Raw genomic sequence first — 21,868 nt, 5'->3', positions numbered from 1 at the left:
ATTTTTCCTTTGTTGTTGTCTCCATAGGTTACAAACCCTTCCTCCTTAAACTCCAACTTCCAACTTATCTCCTTTTCTTTGTTAGCATTTCGACATTCAATTTTGATATGTCCTTGTTTTCCACAGCTATAACATGTAAAATTAGAAGAGTTTGATTCATTGTGTTTAGAAGTATACCTCTTGGAATTACCTTTGATACCTTTCCTTTTGAGATACCTACCAAACCTCTTGACAAGGAGATTCAAGTTCTCACTTTCACTTGATTCAGCCACCTCATCCTCGAGTTCCTCATCCTTCTTGGTGCTAGTCTTCACGGCTATGTTCTTAACCTTTTTCTCACTTGACTCAAGCTCATTAAGCCTTTGCATCTCAATCTCATGCTCCCTAAGCTTACCAAACAATGCAGCTGTAGTCAAAGTGGATAGATCTCTTGTTTCTGAGATGGTTGTGACCTTTGGTTGCCAAGATCTATCAAGACACTTTAGCACCTTGATGTTTAACTCTTCCTTGTCAAATTCCTTACCCAAACCTATGAGATGATTGACTATGTGAGTGAATCTCTTTTGCACATCCGCTATGGATTCTCCTTGTTTCATCTTGAATAGCTCATACTGTTGAATCAAGGCATGCTTTCTTGCTCTCTTAACATCATTGGTTCCTTCATGATTCACTTTAAGAACCTCCCACATTTCCTTGACACTCTTGCATTGTGAAACACGAAAAAACTCATTCATGTTGAGAGATGAAGTGAGGATATTCTTTGCATTGCAATCATATTGGGCTCTCCTCCTTTCCTCCTCATTCCATTGAGTCCATGGCTTATTAACCTACACATCATCAACAATATGCTTAGGAGTATATGGTCCATTTATGATTGCATCCCATATCCCTTGATCTATTGACTCAATAAAGATTTTCATCCTAATTTTCCAAAATTGGTAATTAATGTCACTAAACATAGGGGGTCTATGAATTGAGGCACCTTCACCAAAGGGTAACTTGTTTTCAGCCATTCAAGTAGTTCAAAACAAATTTAGGTCCTTACTTGAGCAAATTTCAAGTACCTAGTTCTGATACTAATTGTTAGTTTTGAAATGGTTGAAAAGCCAAAGGGCGGGGGGTTGAATTGGCTAGTTAAAAAATTAGGCTTTCTTTGCAAGCTAAAAACCACCTTTAATTGAATCAAATATGTCGCAACCTAAATTGCGAAGGGACAACGAACTAAAAATAAATTCATTTAGAAAAAGAGATTTAGAAGTCGCCACCATAGTTTATTCAGGAAAACTATGGAAAACCATAAAAATAAAATAAAGTCTGTAAAAACCAAATTTAGGGTCTGGGAGTCGGTTACGCGTAGGGAAGGTATTAGCACCCTACAGCCCTCGCCCTATGGCGGTACCTTTAATTAAATTTGCAAAAGAGATGTGTTTATTTTAAATATTTATTTTTCCCATAAGAAAATATTGAACAAAATTATTTTTTTGATTAAAAAGGACCCGACAAGGCTTAACCTTGGTCCTACGTATTCTTATAAAAAAATGACAAATCAGGGCTACGTAGTTCTTTATAAAACTATTTGATTAAATGATTTAATTTTTGAAAAATTTCATTTGACATATTTCAAAAGGAGTGTCATGCGACGTGAGCGGTCGATTAGACACCAAACACATTTTTTATAACTTATTTATTAAAAAACAAGAGTGTCGTGTGACACGAGCGGTCAATTAGACACCAACACACATTTTTATAACTTATTTATTCAATATCGTGTGACACGAGTGGTCAATTAGACACCAAAACAAAATCTAATAATTTTTGCATTTTTAAAGAAAATGTCATGCGATGCAAGCGGCCGATTAGACACCAAAACAATTTTTATATTTTTATTTTAAAAAGAAGTGCCATGCGACGCGAGCGGTCAATTAGACACCAAAACAATTTTTATATTTTTATTTTAAAAAGAAGTGTCATGCGACGCAAGCGGTCAATTAGACACCAAAACAATTTTTATATTTTTATTTTAAAAAGAAGTGCCATGCGACGCGAGCGGTCGATTAGACACTAAAAGAGAAAGAAAAATAATAATAATAATAATAATATTAAATTTTTAGTTATTCTTATTTTTATCATTTTTTGAAAATTATTTAATTTTTATTTCAATTAAAAATATTTATATTGTTTTTGAAAATGACGTGATTGAAATGTGAAATTTACTTAAAAAACACGGAAATGTGGTACATAACGAGAAATACGAGGTGCATAAAGTAAACGTGGGGTGCATTAAAGTAAAACGCGGGGTGCATAAAGTAAAGTAAACACATTATATCTAAGAAGAAAATAAAGGAGTAGGGTGTGTGCTTAGTGAAAATGTGAGTACGTAAAGTAAACTAAAACTTAATGTAAGGGGTGTCGGGTTATTACATTGGGGAGTTCATGAAGCAAATAAATAAACAAAATCCAATATTAAAAGTAGGGGTGCATAAACTGAAATACGGAGGTGTGTGAAGAAAAAACCTTAAATCTGCTAACCTTAATAAAAACATAGGTGGTACATGAATGAATTATGGTGGTGCACGAAGCAAAAACTTAAACTTGCTAACCTTAATAAAAACAGAGGTAATGCGTTAATGAACTATGGTGGTGCATGAAGCAAAAACTTAAACCTGCTAACCTTAATAAAAGAAAAGGGGGTGGTGTGTGAATGAACTGTAGTGGTGCACGAAGCAAAAACTTAAACAAACCCTAAAGCCATATAAAAACACAACATCTCAACTCTTACTTCGTCTCCTACCTTCTCGCAAAACACCATTGCCGCCCCAACTTGAGACCTTGACCGCCGGCAGCGACGCAGCCAACAACGGCGCCGGCCGCCATCGCGCCACCAACAACAGCGGCGGCACCGCCATTCATCTCCAAAAACCAAGATTGTTTCAACTATGACTCACCTTTTCCTTTTCGTGCACTGCGAACTACCTTTAATAAAGGATTCTAACACCAACTATGGCTGCCCCACGATTTCCAAAATAGAAGTGCTCACTGTCGAGCCTCTATTTGTTTACAGTGAATCAAACCCTTTTCAATTTCCTTTCTATTTTAGATTATTTAAACCCAATTCTCTTTTATTTTCAATTTTCCAGTTTTAATTCATTGATTAACAATTTCAAGCAGCATCAGATGAAGGGATTTCACGATTCATACCATTTATCGCATAACAAAAAAATAGAATGGGCAGAACATCGTGTCAAAAATTTAAAGATTGAAGATTTTGCGTACCTTATTTATGTCTCAGCTTTTTTTCTATCACTGTTCCCTCTGTACTTGATTCTGAATGTTGTTGTTTATATTCCTTTTTGCACTATTGTTTCTAATACTGCTCCATTCTTTTTTCTTCCCTGTTGCTTGTTCGGTGAACCAAAGTAGAAGAAGTTTTAGCTTCTGTTTCGTAAAAAGTAAAGTATTCCCCCTAATGCAAAGAAAAAAAAATGTCTCCCCCCTCCAAATAAAACAAAACTTTGTATATGAATGTTGGCTTCAGTTTTTCTTCACGATCCCTCCACTCTGTGCTAATGAAGTCATGAATAGCAGTTGAAGTAGAAGTTGAGATAAAAAAGAAATTGTTCCCTCTAATCCTGCAAATAGCTTTATTTTCATTTTTAATTTTTAATTTTTTGAAATTATTAATTAATGAAAAAACGAAAATATATTTTTTAATTATAGAAAAAAACAAAAAGATTATTTTAATTAACGCTAAAAAAACATAAATTAAAAACTTTTATTAATTAATTTTTATTATTATCTTTTAACAATTTATTATTTTTTTATCTTTTTTATGTAACACTTATTTTTAATATATATATATATATATATATATATATATTATTTTATTTTACTTTATTATTTTATATTATTTTTTTATTTTAATATTATTATTGTTATTTTATTTTTTATTTTTTATTTTTATATTTTTATATTTTTTATTTTTAAAACAACATTATTTGCCCAGACGAAATTAGGTGTTGACAGTTGCCCCTCTTTTCTTAGATCTTACTAGATGATACGAAAAATTAGTCATTTTCATATCATCAAAGTAAAATATAAGAAAAGACAGAAACACTAATTTCATCCGGGCTCTAAAAAGAAATCACATCAATGCAAACATTTAAGAAAAAGAATGACCATTGCCTTTGCAGAGGGCCTTGATATGAAAGATCGATGACCATTGCTTTTGCAGAGGGTCTCGATATGAAAGATCAACGACCATTGCCTTTGCAGAGGGCCTTGATATGAAATCATAAGAAAATCAATGACCATTCCATCAAAGAGGGTCTTGATATGAAAGATCGATGACCATTGCTTTTGTAGAGGGCCTCGATATGAAAGATCAATGACCATTGCCTTTGTAGAGGGCTTTGATATGAAAGATCGATGACCATTGCTTTTGCAGAGGGCCTTGATATGAAAGATCAATGACCATTGCCTTTGCAGAGGGCCTTGATATGAAAGATCGATGACCATTGCTTTTGCAGAGGGCCTGGATTTGAAAGATCAATGACCATTTCCTTTGTAGAGGGCCTTGATATGAAAGATCGATGACCATTGCTTTTGTAGAGGGCCTTGATATGAAAGCATATGAAAATCAATGACCATTCCATCGAAGAGGGTCTTGATATATATAAAAAAGTAATTTGAAAGTATGATATCCTAGTTTAGACAATATGAATGCATGTTATGCATGAATCACCTAGAACCTTTGTCTTTTCATTTTTCTTTCCCTTTCATCCTCAATCACTCATTCTTCATCATCATTTTTCATTTCATTTTTCATTTTGTTTTTCATTTGTCATTTTTTATTTTTCATTCATTTATCATCATTTTTTCTCTTTTCCTCTCTTGCTTTTTTTTTTAATTTTTTTTAAGAAGACACATGTCTCTATAATCACTTGCTTTTGCAGTCATCAAATTCAATGCATGTTCATAATTTATTTTTCTCATTATCACCTCACACTCTATATGAGAATCATGAGGAATTAGGCAAATCTTTGCATGGAATGAGAGCACCGTATGCCTTACATTCTCTTTCTTGATGCACAATACATCTCATGTATGCTTGAACCCATGGATAGACGTTACACAGTTGATGAAATTTTGTGACAGCAACTTGTTTAAATGAAAGAATTTTGTATCAAAAAAGGATTGCCTCACTTTAAAACTTTTGACTAAAATTAACAACTGACTGAGTTTTTTTTTTTAATATATGTCATCATCCAAATTTTGTTTCTAAGTTATTCCCATGAACAAAATTTGACAAGCATTTTTCAATCAGTGTGGAGTTTTATTAGCTTGTAACGTGGCTTAGGCTTAAGGGTGTTGAAAGAAATAGATATTAAAGGCCCAAATAAATTATTAATGGCATTTTGTAACAAAGATCGTTTTGCAAGATTATCACCTTGGCTATCCTCTGGGGTCTAGAACTTTTAAAGTTCTCTTCATTCTCAATTTTTTTTTCAGCCATTCAGATTTTTTACTTTATGACTTTCTTTGTATTTCCAATTTTTGGCTTTTCTATTGAAATGCTTTTTTCACTTAATTGAGTCCATGTAATAGCCCTGCAATTCCTTACATGTTGATGATCCTTATTCAGGGATATTTTGGGAAACAAATTATTATTTTTTGGCTCAAAAAGGGTACAATGGAAACATATTTTTAAATCATTTTTTGGATAAGAAAAAGATGGCCACACATCATTTTAAATCTTGATTGCCCCATTTTCTTCAAAGAGCTAACTCAGTGACAAAAACAAATGGCATCAAACACATATCACTGTTTATTTTTGTTTGCGTGTATAACTCTCTTTTTCTTCTCCCTCTCTCTCTCTTTTTGCTTTTTCTTTTTTTTTAACTCAGAACAGCTTTTTTAGTCAAACAGGGCTATCAAAAATGTGCCCCAGCATACTGTTTATATTCTCTTTTCCTTTGGCAAATCCTTTATCTTAGGAAAATCTTCATGAATTGGGGTATTCAAACAACATGAGTGTAAAATGCTTCAAAATAGGAAGTACTTGATCCGCTACCCTCAATGCCACAAAACATAGACGAACCATATCTCCTCACTCTGATTAACTCTCTTCACTTTCTTTCGCCTCTTCTAGCGATGCACTGTATTTGCAACTGCATAGTCTAACAATTTTGACTTGTGATCTTCTCTATTTATTTTGCTCACTTCCATGACACCCTTCACGAACCACTTTGGGCTATACTGAATGACTTGTACTTCCTGATTTAAACCCATGGTATTTTATTTCAAAAAGCTCAATGTGATGACAAAAAACACTTACAAAAGAACGTAAAACAAAATTACAAAGAAAGCATAATGCATAATATAATGAACCATAAGAACAATGTCAATATTTCCCAATCATTAACAGATCATTACGCATAGAACTTCTTTACTGCATTTGAGTTGATAGGTAGAGGTAGCTCTTCCCCATCCACTTTTGTGAGAACTAGCGCACCACCTGAAAATGCCTTCTTCACTACGTATGGGCCTTCATAATTTGGAGTCCATTTCCCTCTGTGGTCTTTCTGTATAGGCAAAATCTTTTTCAAGACTAGATCACCTTCATGAAACTCTCTTGGACGAACCTTTTTATCAAATGCCCTTTTCATCCTTCTCTGATACAATTGTCCATGACAAGCTGTTGTTAACCTTTTTTCTTCAATTAAGTTAAGTTGGTCAAATCTAGCTTGTACCCATTCTGCTTCTTCTAACTGAGTTTCCATTAACACCCTCAGAGATGGGATTTCTACTTCAAAAGGAAGGACGACTTCCATCCCATATACCAAAAAGAAAGGTGTTGCACCAATTGAGGTTCGTACCGATGTACGATATCCGTGTAGGACAAAGGGAAGCATTTCTTGCCAATCTTTATATGTAATCACCATTTTCTACAAAATCTTCTTTATATTCTTATTAGCAGCTTCAACGACCCCATTCATTTTTGGGCGATAAGGAGACGAATTGTGATGTTGAATTTTGAATTCTTCACATAGATCTTTCATCATTTGATTATTCATATTAGTTGCATTATCAGTGATAATTTTATTAGGCAACCCATATCGACGTATCAACTCATTTTTTATAAACTTTACTACCACTTTTCTGGTCACATTGGCGTAAGAAGTTGCTTCCACCCATTTGGTAAAATAGTCAATTGCAACCAGAATGAAACGATGTCCATTTGACTCCTTCGACTCTATGGCTCCAATAACATATATTCCCCACATTGCAAATGACCATGGTGCAGATAGAACATTTAAGGTTGTAGGAGCTATATTAATATTATTTGCATAGGTCTGACATTTTTCACATTTTTTCACATGCATGTAACAATCATTCTCCATAGTCAACCAAAAATAACCTGCTCTCAAAATCTTTTTAGCCATAGAGTGCCCATTCATATGTGTACCAAAAGCTCCTTCATGAATTTCTTTTAATATCAACCCTGCTTCTCTTGCATCGACGCATCTGAGAAGTACCATGTCATGATTTCTTTTATACAAGACATCCCCATTTATAATAAAACTTGAAGCTAACCTTCTCAAGGTTCTTTTATCATTCTCAGAAGCTGTTTCAGGATATTCTTGTGTCTTAAGATAGCACTTTATATCAAAATACCAAGGCTTACCATCTGATTCTTCTTCCACTAAATAACAGTATGTTGGTTGTTCATAACTCCTCATCTTGATCATCGGCATCCCCTCATCTTGACTAATTTCAAACATTGACGACAAGGTGGTCAAAGCATCAACTAATTGGTTATCCTCTCGTGGAATGTGATGGAACTCAATGGAATCAAAATGCTTCATCGATCCTCTAATGTATGATTGATAAGGGATTAACTTTTGGTCTCTAGTCTCCTATTCCTCTTTTAACTGATGAACCACCAATGCCGAGTCACCATACACCTCCAACACCTTCACCTTCGACTCGATAGCTGCCAAAATACCCATAGCGCATGCTTCATATTCTGCAACATTGTTGGTACAACTAAAGCACAATCTTGCTGTCATCGAAATGTAATGATTCTCTGGCGAGATGAGCACTGCCCTTATTCCATGTCCAAGTGCATTAGATGCTCCATCAAACAGTAATATCCAAGCCTTTCCATCATGGCTACCCTCCTTTTCACCAAATAGGGCAAGAATGTCCTCATCTGGGAATTCAGGTTGCATAGACTAATAATCTTCAATGGGCTGTTGAGCCAGATATTCTGCTAAAGCGCTTCCCTTAACGGCTTTTTGAGTCACATAGACTATATCATATTCTGATAACAACATTTGCCATCGAGCCAATCTATTAGTGAGAGCAGGCTTTTCGAAAATATACCTAATTAGGTCCATCTTAGATATTAGCCAAGTAGTGTGACTCAACATATATTGACGTAAACGATGTGCTGCCCATGTTAATGCACAACAAGTTCGTTCCAACATAGAATATCTTTGTTCACAACCTATAAACCTTTTGCTCAAACAATAAATGGCATGCTCTTTCTTCCCTGTCTCATCATGCTGCCCTAAAACACAACCCATTGATTCATCCAACACAGTTAAATATAAAATGAGGGGCCTCCCCGATACTGGCGGATGTAGTACGAGAGGATCCTGCAAATACTATTTGATTCTATCAAAGGCTGCCTGACAATCTTCATTCCATTCCACAACTTGATTCTTACGCAACAATCTAAATATTGGCTCACAGGTGGAGGTTAATTGGGAGATGAATCTAGCAATGTAGTTTAGTCTGCCTAAAAACCCTCGCACTTCTTTTTCAGTATTAGGAGTTGACATTTCCATTATTGCTCGCACTTTATCTGGGTCAACCTTAATACCTTTTTCACTGACAATAAAACCCAACAACTTTCCTGATTTTACACCAAAGGTGCATTTAGCTAGATTCAATCTGAGTTTAAACTTCCTTAACCTCTCAAACAATTTTCTCAAATTAACAATGTGATCATCTCCTGATTCAAATTTAGCAATCATATCATCCACGTAAACCTCAATTTGTCTATGCATCATATCATGAAAAAGAGTCACCATCACTCTTTGATAAGTTGCCCCAACACTTTTAAGTCCAAATGGCATTACTTTGTAACAAAATTTTCCCCAAAGCGTAATAAATGTGGTTTTCTCCATATCTTCCGGTGCCATCTTAATCTGATTATACCCGGAGAATCCATCCATAAAAGAGAATAATGAAAATCTAGCAGTGTTATCCACCAAGATGTCAATATGTGGCAATGGGAAATTATCCTTAGGGCTAGCTCGATTCAAATCCCTATAATCAACACACATTCGAACTTTACCATCCTTTTTTGGCACATGGACAATGTTAGCCACCCATTGAGGATATTTTGCTACCGCCAAAAACCCTGCATTGAATTGCTTCTTCACTTCTTCTTTAATCTTTAGTGACATTTCAGGTTTCATTCGTCTTAACTTTTGTTTAACCGGGGGACATTCTTCTTTAAGTGGAAGTTTATGTTGCACTATATCAATATCCAACCCAGGCATATCCTGGTATGACCAAGCAAACACATCTCTGAACTCTTTCAACAAATCGCATAATTTTCCTTGTACCTCCTTACTCATGATGTTACCAATTTTAACCTCTTTTCTCTCATCTTCATCCCCTAGATTAAGTATTTCAATGATCTCTTGATAAGGTTTTATTTCTCGGTCTTCTTGTTTCACTAACCTTAACAACTAAGAAGAAGGTTCCCAATCGTCTTCATGATCATCATCCATATTATCGATAAGGTGCTCAAAATTAGGAATATTGACATCATTATTTTCAAAACATTCATTGTCATATCTACATTATTTGGATTTGTAAAAGAAAATAAATAGACAAACAAAGTATGTAGTGAAAGCAAACATAACTGAACATCACATTAACTGAAAACGAAAAGATAGAACCAGTTCATAAAGACATCCTAGAATGTTTTGGAGAAAAACAAAATAAAAAACAACAAGTATTACATTTGATTGAACTTAAACACCACAGGTAAATTCACGGTCTTCCAATTATCGATCTGTATGTTGGGAGGACAGGGTTGCACCAAACTAGAACTTCCTTCCCCAAATTCATGTTCAACAACTACAACTTGACTAACATTGATCCATCCAGCACTACGAAAGCTCTTCTTCAAGTCACAACTAGAGATCTTTCCTACCCTCGGCTTACGACCCTGCAAGCCAGCTAAGCTTCGTTCTTTCTTTTCCTCCATTAGTCTTCTTTTGTCCTCCTTAGTAGGCTTGTACCCCAAGTCGTATCTATTCTTGTTCTCAACAATTTTTAGTGGAAATATTGGTCCCTGTCCGACTTTGCCTAGGCCTTTTCCATATTCATAACCTTCTCTCAACATAACCCTTGCCATCATCAAAGAGGCACATGACAAATATGGCTTAATCTGTAATGGTTCAACATATGTATTCCCCACAATTTCCAGAGCTTGAAAAGTCGTCTCAAGAGCTTCCTATGTTGTTTCAATATATCGAGCAGATGACAGACCACTCACCAGAAAATCTTCCTCTCCTGAAACTGTTACCATCTTATCCCCCATTACATACTTCAACTTTTGATGTAAAGTGGAAGGCACCACCCCTGTAGAATGAATCCAAGGTCTACCAAGTAAACAACTGTACGCCGGTAAGATGTCCATTACTTGAAAAGTTATTTGAAATACACATGGACCAACTTGAACTGGCAACTTTAGTTCTCCCATCACCTCTCTTTTGCTACCATCAAAAGCTCTCAATATCATAGTACTTGGCTTCATAGGGAATTTATCACGTGAAAACTTCTCCAGCGTCACCTTAGGCATCACATTTAGGGAAGAACCATTATCAATCAACACACGAGATATAACATGGTCGAGACATTTAACAGATACATAAAGAGCTTTATTGTATCCTCTTCCTTCAACTTGTATCTCATCATCCAAAAAAGTAAGGAAATCATTAATGGTAATATTATTAACAATCCCTTCAAATTTATCCAACGAAATATTTTGTTCAACATGAGCCCCACTCAGTATTTTCATTAGCAACTTTTGGTGAGTTGTCTAATGCATGAGCAATTCCAAAATCGAAATACGAGTTGGCATACGATTCAACTGCTCCACCACCTTGTATTCGCTTTGTTGTATGAATTTCAAAAATTCACAGGCCTCTTCATCTGATATTTCTTTTTGTTTATCCTTTCTACATTCTTCCTCATCTTGTATCGTGTTTTCTTTTAATATCTCTTTTGCTTTTTCAATTCCATCATTTACTTTACTTCTATGGCATCCTTCCTTCCTTAGATCTGGTGGTGTAAAGAAACGACCACTCCTTGTTATCCCACCAAGACTTGATATATTTTCAACAATTGGACCTTCATGCACATAAGTGTTTTCAACTTGTTGTCCCTCACCTAATTCATGTATTCCATACTTCCATGGAACAACTCTATCACTTTCATAAGGAAAAGAGGAAGGTGTTTTTATCACCATGGGTTGTCTTCCTTATTCCATGAAAGAAGGTGCAGGTCTAGTGAAATGAATCACTAAAGGTTTTAGCGTGGTTAAATTGGACTGTTCACTAGTTTGTGCCAATACCTTCTTATCTTATTTCCATGAAAAACTTGCAGGAAATGCTTATCAACTAGCTTTTGCAACTCCAGCTTGAACTCCACACAATCTTAATAGAATGTTCGGCACTTGGATGGAATGCACATGCATTACTTAAATAATATTCACCTTTTACTAGCTCTCTCTTCATTACTAGGTTTATCTTCTTTGAATGTCAACCACCCAAAATCAATTAAAGATTGTACCTTATATTTGAGAGGAAAACACCTTTCTGTCGAATGCCCCTTTGCCCCTCCATGGTAGTCACATGTAGCATTTGGATCATAACTCTTGGGAAAAGGAGGTTGTTGTGGTTTCATTGGGCAAATTGCAACAAAAGATTTACAAAGACGCATTGATAACAACTCTGTGTATGTCATAGGAATGAGAGTAAAATCATAAACTTCCTCTCCCTTCTTGTATTGGTATTTTGACCAAGGTTCTCACTATCACTAGCAGCTGCTTTTTGAGGTTGCAACTGCTTGTTTGAAATAGGCTGTATTTGGTAATTAACAGGTGTACGGTTATCCCATGCGGATGCGGCGTGAACTTCAACTTCTTTTTTCTTACTTTGATTAAAACTTGGTTTTTTGGTATTTGCAGCCACTAGGGGGCCATATGCAATTTTACCATTTTTTATCTCAGTCTCAATCCTTTCACCGATGATGATAATGTTCGCAAAATTAGAAGATATATTCCAATTCCCAATCATATGCTCATAAAATGGCGGTTGTAGTGTATTCACAAACATTGTAACCATCTCCTTATCATATAGTGGTGGCTCAACCTGGGCAGATATCTCTCTACAACACTGGGCATACTCTTTGAAAGTTTCCTTTTTCTTCATTGTCATATTTTGGAATTGTATTCTGTCTAGTGTTGTATTCATATTAAATTTATATTGCTTTATGAAAGCATCAGCTAGATCCACCCAAGAATGAATATGAGTCAGCTAAAGATGCATATACCAATTCAGCGCTGCCCCAGCTAGGCTATCTTGGAAAAAGTGGATAAATAATTTATCATCATAGGTATGGCCAGCCATGTTTCGACAATACATTGTTATATGGCTTTTTGGACACGTAGTCCCCCTATATTTCTCAAACTCAAGCACTTTGAACTTAGGGGGTATCACCACGTCAGGGATCAAAGATAAGCCTACAACATCACCAAATCCATAACTTTTATTCCTTTCAATAGCCCGTAGTCTTTCCTCAAATATCTTTAACTTTCCCTTGTTATTCTCATTCGATGAAATCACTTGAGCTAGTGTCTTTTCTTGTAAACCCACACCTACAGTCGAAACATGTGGTGGAATCGATACATTAGGATCTGTATAGGTTGTGATTCCAACCACACTTTCCCCTGGGCGTACATGGTTCCTAAAATCAGCCATCCCGGTTGACACTTGGAATTGCTCATTAGGTGATGAAACATGTATGCTTGTATTACCACCAGAAAATGGATTCTTAACTTGCTCTACATACTCTGCCATTGGAGGTGTGTAACCTAGGGGTAAGCCATAAGGTGGAAAAGCTTGAGATGATGTCCCTTGACTCACTTGATGATGTGGTGGGCAAATTGGAGGTCCACTTGATACATGAGGATGAAATCTTGGAGGGTATGAAGTACCACCGTCAACTGCTGAACTTTCTCCTGAACTCTTCATAGTCCTCAATGCCTCCAAGATCTGACCCATTTGATCCTTTATTTGGCTGATTTCACCCTTCACTTGGCTAATTTCTTCCTTAACTTCCTCATGTGCATTTTCCCAATCCTCCATTGTTTTGAAATTTGCCCGAGTTCTATAAGGGTGTCTCGGAAATTTTGTCGTATTCACTTACTGTCACTCTTCTATTTAATTCAAATGAAATGAGAAGGAAAAAGGAAAAGAAAAAGACAAATGCAAATGCAAACATTCTAGCTAGAAACTATAAAGTTGTGCAAATAACATTGCAAGTAATAATGGAAATTAACACGGAATAAAGTAGTCGATTCATCAGAAAATCCACAATGTTCAAAAGTTCATAACAATACGAAAAAGAAAGAAAGCATAAACATCAACTTCGAGCTCTAGCCACTATATTCTTCTTTTCCCCTACAAGCTCTCTGCAATAACCGAGGAAATCTTCAATTGCTTTTGGTGGATTGAATATAGGCATTGCAATCTCAGCATCAGTTAACATCCCGGGTACATCTTCAATTGCTCCGTTGGTTATAGCTACTAACTTTGGAAAACATCCTCTCTAATAGTTTGAAGTTCCTTTTAACTCAGCACATTCAGTTATCAATCTCTGATTTTCCTCCTCCGACTATGCCCGGTACCAACGCTCCTCAACCACTTTTGCTTCATAAGCTGATATTGTCTCTCAAACTCTTTGTTCCTATACTGTATGTCATTTTCTAACTCTGCTTTATACCAACGCTCTTCTTCTAGCTTTGCCTCATAAGCTGCTGTCATTTTTTCTGTCTGTTGCTCCATCTCCTTAATCCTAACTTGAGCATTTCGCAGCTTGTTTAATGCCTCCCTTTTGTCTCTTGCCAATTCTTCATATAATGAAATTTTCTCACATTCAGACAATGCCATCGCTTTCTTCTCTTTGCCTCTCAAAGCTAGCTCTTTGTTAGCTGCCTCGAGATCTTGTTGTACTCTAATGTGATGGTTTCTTTCCTCTCTCTACTTCTTTATTAATACATCACAAGTTCTGATCCTGGCTTCATTGTCATGTTTGAGATCTATATATTCATGGTGAGCTTTCTGAAGATCATTAACAAGCTTAACATTTTTCTGCTTCATCTTTTCTATTTCTTCTTTAAGGGTTTTGACTTCCTCACTTTCCACATCTTGTTGTTCTGGCATGAAGGCAACTGGTTTGAACGGTAGCTTCACCCCTTTAACCTTATCCATAACCCATTGTTGATAAGATGTCTTCTCCTTTACTACCCATGGCCTAAAGTCTTTTTCTGCACGCACCACACTGTCCCAAGCACTTCTAATTCGTCGGAGTAAATCATTAGAAGTCCCTTCTTCATAGCAATTCCACACTGCAACTAAAGATTCTGGATTTGGTGCACCTCGTATAGGATATCCAAATTGTCTTTGTGCTAATATCGGATTATAATTAACACAATATTTGGTTCCTATAAGAGGTACATTTGGGTACTCCCCACAATGTATGATATGTGATCTTTGCTGCCAGGATACCTCTCGTTTGATCATTCCATTATGTAACTTAGCAAAACAACACGCCCATTCTTGTGCTCCTTTAGCTGCTGGCTTGTAATTTGGACTAATATGAGAAGTAAACCATTTATATAATACTGGCAAGCAACATGACAACTTCTTCTTCTTAAATTCATAACGCATGTTCAAATTTCCATAAACATCAGCTAAGATTGTTGTGACTGGATTTTCTGCATTGATTTTATATGCTATGCAAACATTAATGGCTGAGAGATCAACAAAGTTATCGATGCTTGGGAAAATCATAATGCCATAAAGAATGAGTGCCAATACATCCATGAATGTTTCCCCCATGTCTTTATCAACCAATTGACGTAGATGCCCCTCTAGAAACCTTTGAGGAATGCCTTTGACGGTTCCCTTTGTAATCATTTTTCCTTCTAACTCTACAGGGTGTATTTTCAAAATTCCTGTTAGTGTTGAAACAGATGTATTTTGCATTGTATGCTTGTAAGGAATTTTTCCTTCTAATGGTAGATCTAGAATATCCCCAAATTCCTCTACTGTCGGCACTAATTGAAAATCCTTGAAGGTGAAGCATTGGAGCGGCGGATCATAGTATTGGATCAAAGCAGTAACAGCTGGAACCTGAGTATCAATCTCTAGAAGATTCAGTAAATTCCCATACTTCCTTCAAAAATTGTTCCTCTGGATAGTCTTCATCTTCCCCACCAACTCTCGAAGATAAGTCAAGTTTCCTTCATTTGCTCTAATTGACTACTTTTTTAGTGACTCTGAACCAGAATGCTCTCCAACTCCAGATTCCCTATTAATTTCCATTTCTTCTCCAAGAAAATGACACAGCTTTATGATTTTCTACCTAGAATGAATACAATGAAAACGTACAAAAAAAAAGAAAAAAATTATAGACTACATGATGCTATGAATAATTTACATAACTTATTACAACCCAAAGGAAAAACACAAAGAAACAAATACAAATAAAAATAAAAGACAAAATAAAATAAAATAAACAGAAAAAGGAATTATAGGAATACACATCTCCCTTTCGTGCCTTATAAGGTTTAAGCGCGTCATAGGATTAAGGTAGGTATATGTGCTCACCAAGATAGTCTCCTATTTCCTAAGGATAAAAGGTCACTAGAGCTATAGCCCACTTCACGACATTTCTCACAACAGTTGGTAAACAACACGATGTAAGAGTATCAACTGAAGCAAACAGACTCTAGTTGGGGTTCTTACAATGACCACTTGGGAAGTACATCCACTGTGGCACTACTACACAATCCCCTTCTAATTCTAAGCTACTCAGACCCAAGTATAAGGCCTCGCTCATGTCATGTACAAAATATAAGGTGAGTGTGTGAAGGGAGAAAAAATGCAAACCTAAACCTCCACCTGCAAAAGAGATCCATACAAAAACATATTTTCTACCCTAAGGTTCAATATCCACAAATATATCATACACCAACAGGAATATAAAATATACATAAATCGAGAAGGGTAAAACAAAACATCTAAATTTAACACATCGCTTTCGCATATTCGATTAAATAGGCTTGACTCTCTAGTGTCCCCAGTGGAGTCGCCATCTATAGTAACCTAAATCGTGACGGGACGACGAACTAAAAATAAATTCATTTAGAAAAAGAGATTTAGAAGTCGCCACCATTTATTCAGGAAAACTATGGAAAACCATAAAAATAAAATAAAATTTGCGAAAACCAAATTTAGGGTCCGGGAGTCGGTTACGCGTAGGGAAGGTATTAGCACCCTACAGCGCCCGTCCAAAGGCGGTACCTTTAATTAAATTTGCAAAAGAGATGTGTTTAATCCTTTAAATATTTATTTTTCCCATAAGAAAATATTGAACAAAATTATTTTTTTGATTAAAAAGGACCCGACAAGGCTTAACCTTGGTCCTACGTATTCTCATAAGAAAAAATGAGAAATCAGGGCTACGTAGTTCTTTATAAAACTGTTTGATTAAATGATTTAATTTTTGAAATATGTCATTTGACATATTTGAAAAAGAGTGTCATGCGACGCGAGCGGGTGATTAGACACCAAACACATTTTTTATAACTTATTTGTTAAAAAACAAGATTGTCGTGTGACGCGAGCAGTCAATTAGACACCAAACACATTTTTATAACTTATTTATTGAATGTCGTGTGACGTGAGTGGTCGATTAGACACTAAAAGAGAAAGAAAAATAATAATAATAATAATAATAATAATAATATTATTAAATTATTATTTATTCTTATTTTTATCATTTTTTGAAAGTTATTTAATTTTTATTTCAATTAAAAATATTTTTATTATTTTTGAAAATGACGTGATTGAAATGTCAAATTTACTTACAAAACACGAAAATGTGGTACTTAAAGAGAAACGCGGGGTGCATAAAGTAAATGTGGGGTGCATTAAAGTAAAACGCGAGGTGCATAAAGTAAAGTAAACACATTATATCTAAGAAGAAAATAAAGGAGTGGGGTGTGTGCTAAGTGAAAACGCGGGTTCGTAAAGTAAACTAAAACTTAATGTAAGCGGGGTGGGGTTATTACATTGGGGAGTGCATGAAGCAAATAAATAAACAAAATCCAATATTAAAAGTAGGAGTGCATAAACTGAAATATGGAGGTGCGTGAAGAAAAAACCTTAAATCTTCTAACCTTAATAAAAACATAGGTGGTGCATGAATGAATTATGGTGGTGCACGTAGCAAAAACTTAAACTTGCTAACCTTAATAAAAATATAGGTGGTGCGTGAATGAACTGTGGTGGTGCATGAAGAAAAAACTTAAACCTGCTAACCTTAAAAAAAGAAGAGGGGGTGGTGCGTGAATGAACTGTGGTGATGTACGAAGCAAAAACTTAAACAAACCCTAAAGCCATATAAAAACGCAACATCTCAACTCTTACTTCGTCTCCTACCTTCCCGCAAAACACCATTGCCGCCCCAACTTGAGACCTTGACCGTCGGCAGCGACGCGGCCAAAAATGGCGCCGGCCACGATCGCTCCACCACCAACAGTGGCGGCACCACCGTTCATCTCCACAAACCAAGATTGTTTCAACTATGACTCACCTTTCCCTTGCCGTGCACTGCGAACTACCTTTAATAAAGGATTCTAACACCAAGTATGGCTACCCCACGATTTCCAGAATAACAGTGCTCACTGTCGAGCCTCTATTTGTTTACAGTGAATCAAACCCTTTCTATTTCCTTTCTATTTCAGATTATTTAAACCCAATTCTCTTTTATTTTCAATTTTCTAGTTTTAATTCACTGATTAACAATTTCAAGCAACATCAGATGTAGGGATTTCACGATTCATACCCTTTATCGCATAACAAAAAATAGAATGGGCAGAACATCGTATCAAAAATTTGAAGATTGAAGATTATGCGTACCTTGTTTAATGTCTGAGCTTTTTTGCTATCATGGTTCCCTTTGTACTTGATTCTGCATGTTGTTTATATTCCTTGTTGCACTGTTGTTTCTATCACTGCTCCATTCTTTTTTCTTCCCTGTTGCTTGTTCCGTGAACCAAAGTAGAAGAAGTTTTAGCTTTTGTTTCGTAAAAAGTAAAGTATTCCCCCCAATAGTAAAGTTTTTTAACAATTTATTATTTTTTTTTCTTTTTTATGTAACACTTATTTTTGAATATATATATATATATATATATATATATATATATATATATATATATATATATATGTATGTATATAATTTTATTTAACTTTATTATTTTATATATTTTTTATTATTATTATTGTTATTTTATATTTTTTTATTTTTAAAACAACATTATTTGCCCAGACAAAATTGGGTGTTTACAGAATAGATCACCAAGTTAGGATGCAAACAATACTGAATTGTACACTTTCAATCGATCAAACACAGAGTTAATCAATTGATTTTACTAAACAGATTTTGTTCTAGTATAATCAACCGATTGAAACAGGAAAACAATCAACTGAATTACTGGGAAATATCCAGAAATGCGAATTTATATTTTAAACCAGGAACAATACACAATAATGATCAAGATAGGTTCCAAATGATTATGTAAACATGCTCAATGCTGCAAATGCTATGAAAACATGCAAGAACAAGAAAAAGATTATTAAAGCACAAGTTCTTTAAACTTTAAAATGAAAATGCAAGAGAGAAAGGTTAGAGAAGAGAGGACACCACGAGATTTTTATACTGGTTCACTCAAACCTGAGCTACATCCAGTTTGTCAAGGCAACCTTAGCTTGACTCTGCACTATTTCAAAATTTTTACAAAGTATCCACCCTTACACTTCTAAAATATGCAAAAACACCATAAAAACTCTTGAATCACACAAGAATCACACCAGCAAAGCAAGAACCATCTTGTAGATCTGGAAAACCACCAGGCACACACACAAAGCTTGAGAAAGATCAAACCTCAGTGGTAGCACAACCCATCCTACCACAAACCACTTTCTCCAAGCTTCAAACCAAGCCAAAAGCTCCAAGAATTGATCAAAGATCAATCTTCAACAGCTGCAACACGTATGATCATGAAGGAGAGAGTTTCCACAAGTTTCCAAAACAAATTCGTGCTCTAAAATGATCAACTTACCTCTCTTTCGAAAATCACAACTTTTATAGTCAAACTGTTACGAAATTCAACAGGTTGATTTTCAAATCAATCGGTTGATTTCACTTGACTTAAGTGAAAGCAGTCGATTAAAAACTAAATCAATTGATTGAATTTGTTGCAGTTTAAAACTACTACAGTCAACCTTTTAACCTGTTGAAAAACCATTCAACAGACTAAAAGAGACATTTTAACCTATTGAAAAACAATTCAACAGATTAAAATACACACCTAAGACAAAAAAACATCTAATTAATGCTATAAGGTCTACAACATGAATTACAAACTTAAAGTACACTTTCTAAATGATGTAACTACATGGAGAGCACATGTTCCAGCCTTGATCACCATGGATATCATCAAATCTCCTTTCATTCATCAATGTAGGCTTCATTTCAATGGTAATGGCTTCAAGATAGTTCAAAAAATCTTCATTCAATCTTCATCAAATCTTCAAGAAACAAACCACCTTAGCTTCTCATGTCAACATCTTCAAGGATTTTGATCCTGTAAAATAAAACAAAGTAAAACCTTAATATCAATAAAATAATTATTTAATAATACTTTAGAAATATGTAAAGATGAAATTATAGACATATTAATTAAAAAATTTAAATATTAATAATACAACTTATTTCATTTTGAGGGAACATTTGATCCACTAAATGATGGGCTTCCTAATAAATTAGTCATTTGGCATTTCATCTCTATTTCGATATCTTGCTTCATTTGATCACGTTGCGTTTTCATCTCTAATAATTTCTTGATCTTCAATTAATTGTCGTTGAGATTGCAATTCATTATGAAGTTGAATGTTAGTTTCCTCTTGATTTTGAATAATGCTATTCAACTTTTTAACTTCTAACTCTAGATCACTTGCTCCTTTTTGTGCATTTTCCACTTGATTTTGTACAATTTGTCTCTCTATATTTTTCTATGATTGATATAGTTCCAATACCTTAAAAATGATTTGGTGTTGTTCCTAATACAAATGAAAAATGTTTAACTAATGGTATAGGTGCTTTCGAAATCTCTTCCTCGTACACCTCACCCACATTTTTCAAATTATCCTGGACAATATAAAGAAACAATATTTAACATTTAAAATATTTTGTAATAGTAAAATAAAATTATTTTGAATATGATTATAACAAATAAAGAAACATTTGAAATATAAAGTAAACTCAATGGCCATGGTAACACAAAAAATTTCAACATATGAACAAAATCATAAAATAAGTTGATGTCTCTAAATATTCTTGCATCTACATATTTCAACTTAAAATTTGTACCCAATTCAAATATATATCCTTAAATTTTAAAACATTAACAAGAAAAAAAATAGGGTTAAATATTGTTTTGGTCCCTCAAGTTTTAGTGAATTTTGGAATTAGTCCCTCTTTGAAACTTGATACCAATTTAGTCCTTCATCTTTAGAAATGTGTGGATTTAGTCCATCTTATCAAATTTTGTTAAGTTTATTTGACATTGTAAATGCATTTTATGATAATATTTAAGTTAACATTGAAGCGAAACTGTGTCAAATGGTGTAAACAATTCAAATACTATCATGAAATGCGCTTCAAACATCAAATAAATTTAATAAAAATTGATAATAAGGACTAAATCCACACATTTCTAAAGATGAAGGACTAAATTGGTATCAAGTTTCGAAGAGGGACTAATTCCAAAATTTATTAAAATTTGAGGGACCAAAAACATATTTAACACAAAAAAATATAACTTGTATTTGTTAAAATATAAGCTAGAGTATCACTACAACAAATAAAAGATTAGCGAGGGAATAATCCCTAGCTAATCCCTTGCTAATTCCTCGCAAAATCATTCAGCGAGGGAATGACGAGGAAATACCGAGGATACTGAATCGTAGCTAAATTATAGGTAACTAAATCGCTAGGGAACTACTTCGTAGATAATCCTTGGCTAATCCCTAGCAAAATGCTTGTAGGAAATCTCTAGCTAATATTTAGCAAACTAGTTGTAGTAAATCCGTAGCTAATCTCTAGCAAAAAGGTTGTAGCTAGGGATTTGCTACATCTAGTTTGCTAAGGATTAGCTAGAGATTTGCTACAAGCACTTTGCTACGAATTAGCTAGGGATTAACCAAGGATTAGCTACGAAGTAGTTCCCTAGCGATTTAGCTACCTATAATTTAGCTACGATTCAATATCCTCGCTATTTCCTCACTATTTCCTAGCTGAATGATTTTGCAAGGAATTAGCAAGGGATTATTCCCTCGCTAATCTTTGAATTTGTTGTAGTGGATGTGCATGAAAGATCCTTATTTCATAATGTCAACACTTATTCCAGGTCCCAAAGCTCCTAGAATTA

General features: G+C 34.8%; 2 protein-coding genes across 2 annotated transcripts; both read right to left on the bottom strand.

Annotated features, from left to right (window-relative positions):
- Window positions 1-6,428: 6,428 nt before the first annotated feature.
- On the bottom strand, window positions 6,429-6,941 carry LOC146883812 (uncharacterized). The gene has a single exon (XM_085666716.1). The coding sequence runs from the start codon at window positions 6,939-6,941 to the stop codon at window positions 6,429-6,431; it is 513 nt and encodes a 170-aa protein (XP_085522842.1).
- Window positions 6,942-14,348: 7,407 nt separating this feature from the next.
- Window positions 14,349-17,935, bottom strand: LOC114163565 (uncharacterized). Its single transcript, XM_028047870.2, has 2 exons — window positions 17,854-17,935; window positions 14,349-15,517 (listed from the first exon to the last, which is right to left on the bottom strand). The coding sequence occupies exons 1-2, from the start codon at window positions 17,933-17,935 to the stop codon at window positions 14,349-14,351; spliced, it is 1,251 nt and encodes a 416-aa protein (XP_027903671.2).
- Between the last annotated feature and the right edge of the window lie 3,933 nt (window positions 17,936-21,868).

Source organism: Vigna unguiculata, chromosome 9, assembly GCF_037176805.1.
Source record: "Vigna unguiculata cultivar grain cowpea cultivar isolate G323 ecotype 2 chromosome 9, ASM3717680v1, whole genome shotgun sequence".
In the NCBI taxonomy this organism is placed as follows: Eukaryota; Viridiplantae; Streptophyta; class Magnoliopsida; order Fabales; family Fabaceae; genus Vigna; species Vigna unguiculata.
Note: the sequence above shows the minus strand (reverse complement) of the source record. Positions and strands in the feature narration are given on the sequence as shown.

Bases quoted from the DNA above. Each gene is read 5' to 3' on its own strand.
- LOC114163565 (XM_028047870.2), bottom strand. From the start codon at position 17,935: ATGAACGGTGGTGCCGCCACTGTTGGTGGTGGAGCGATCGTGGCCGGC. The intron at 15,518-17,853 runs GTCTCAAGTTGG...TGAATCTTCTAG, and splicing joins CGTCGCTGCCGACGGTCAAG to AGATTGATACTCAGGTTCCA.
- LOC146883812 (XM_085666716.1), bottom strand. From the start codon at position 6,941: ATGGTGATTACATATAAAGATTGGCAAGAAATGCTTCCCTTTGTCCTA.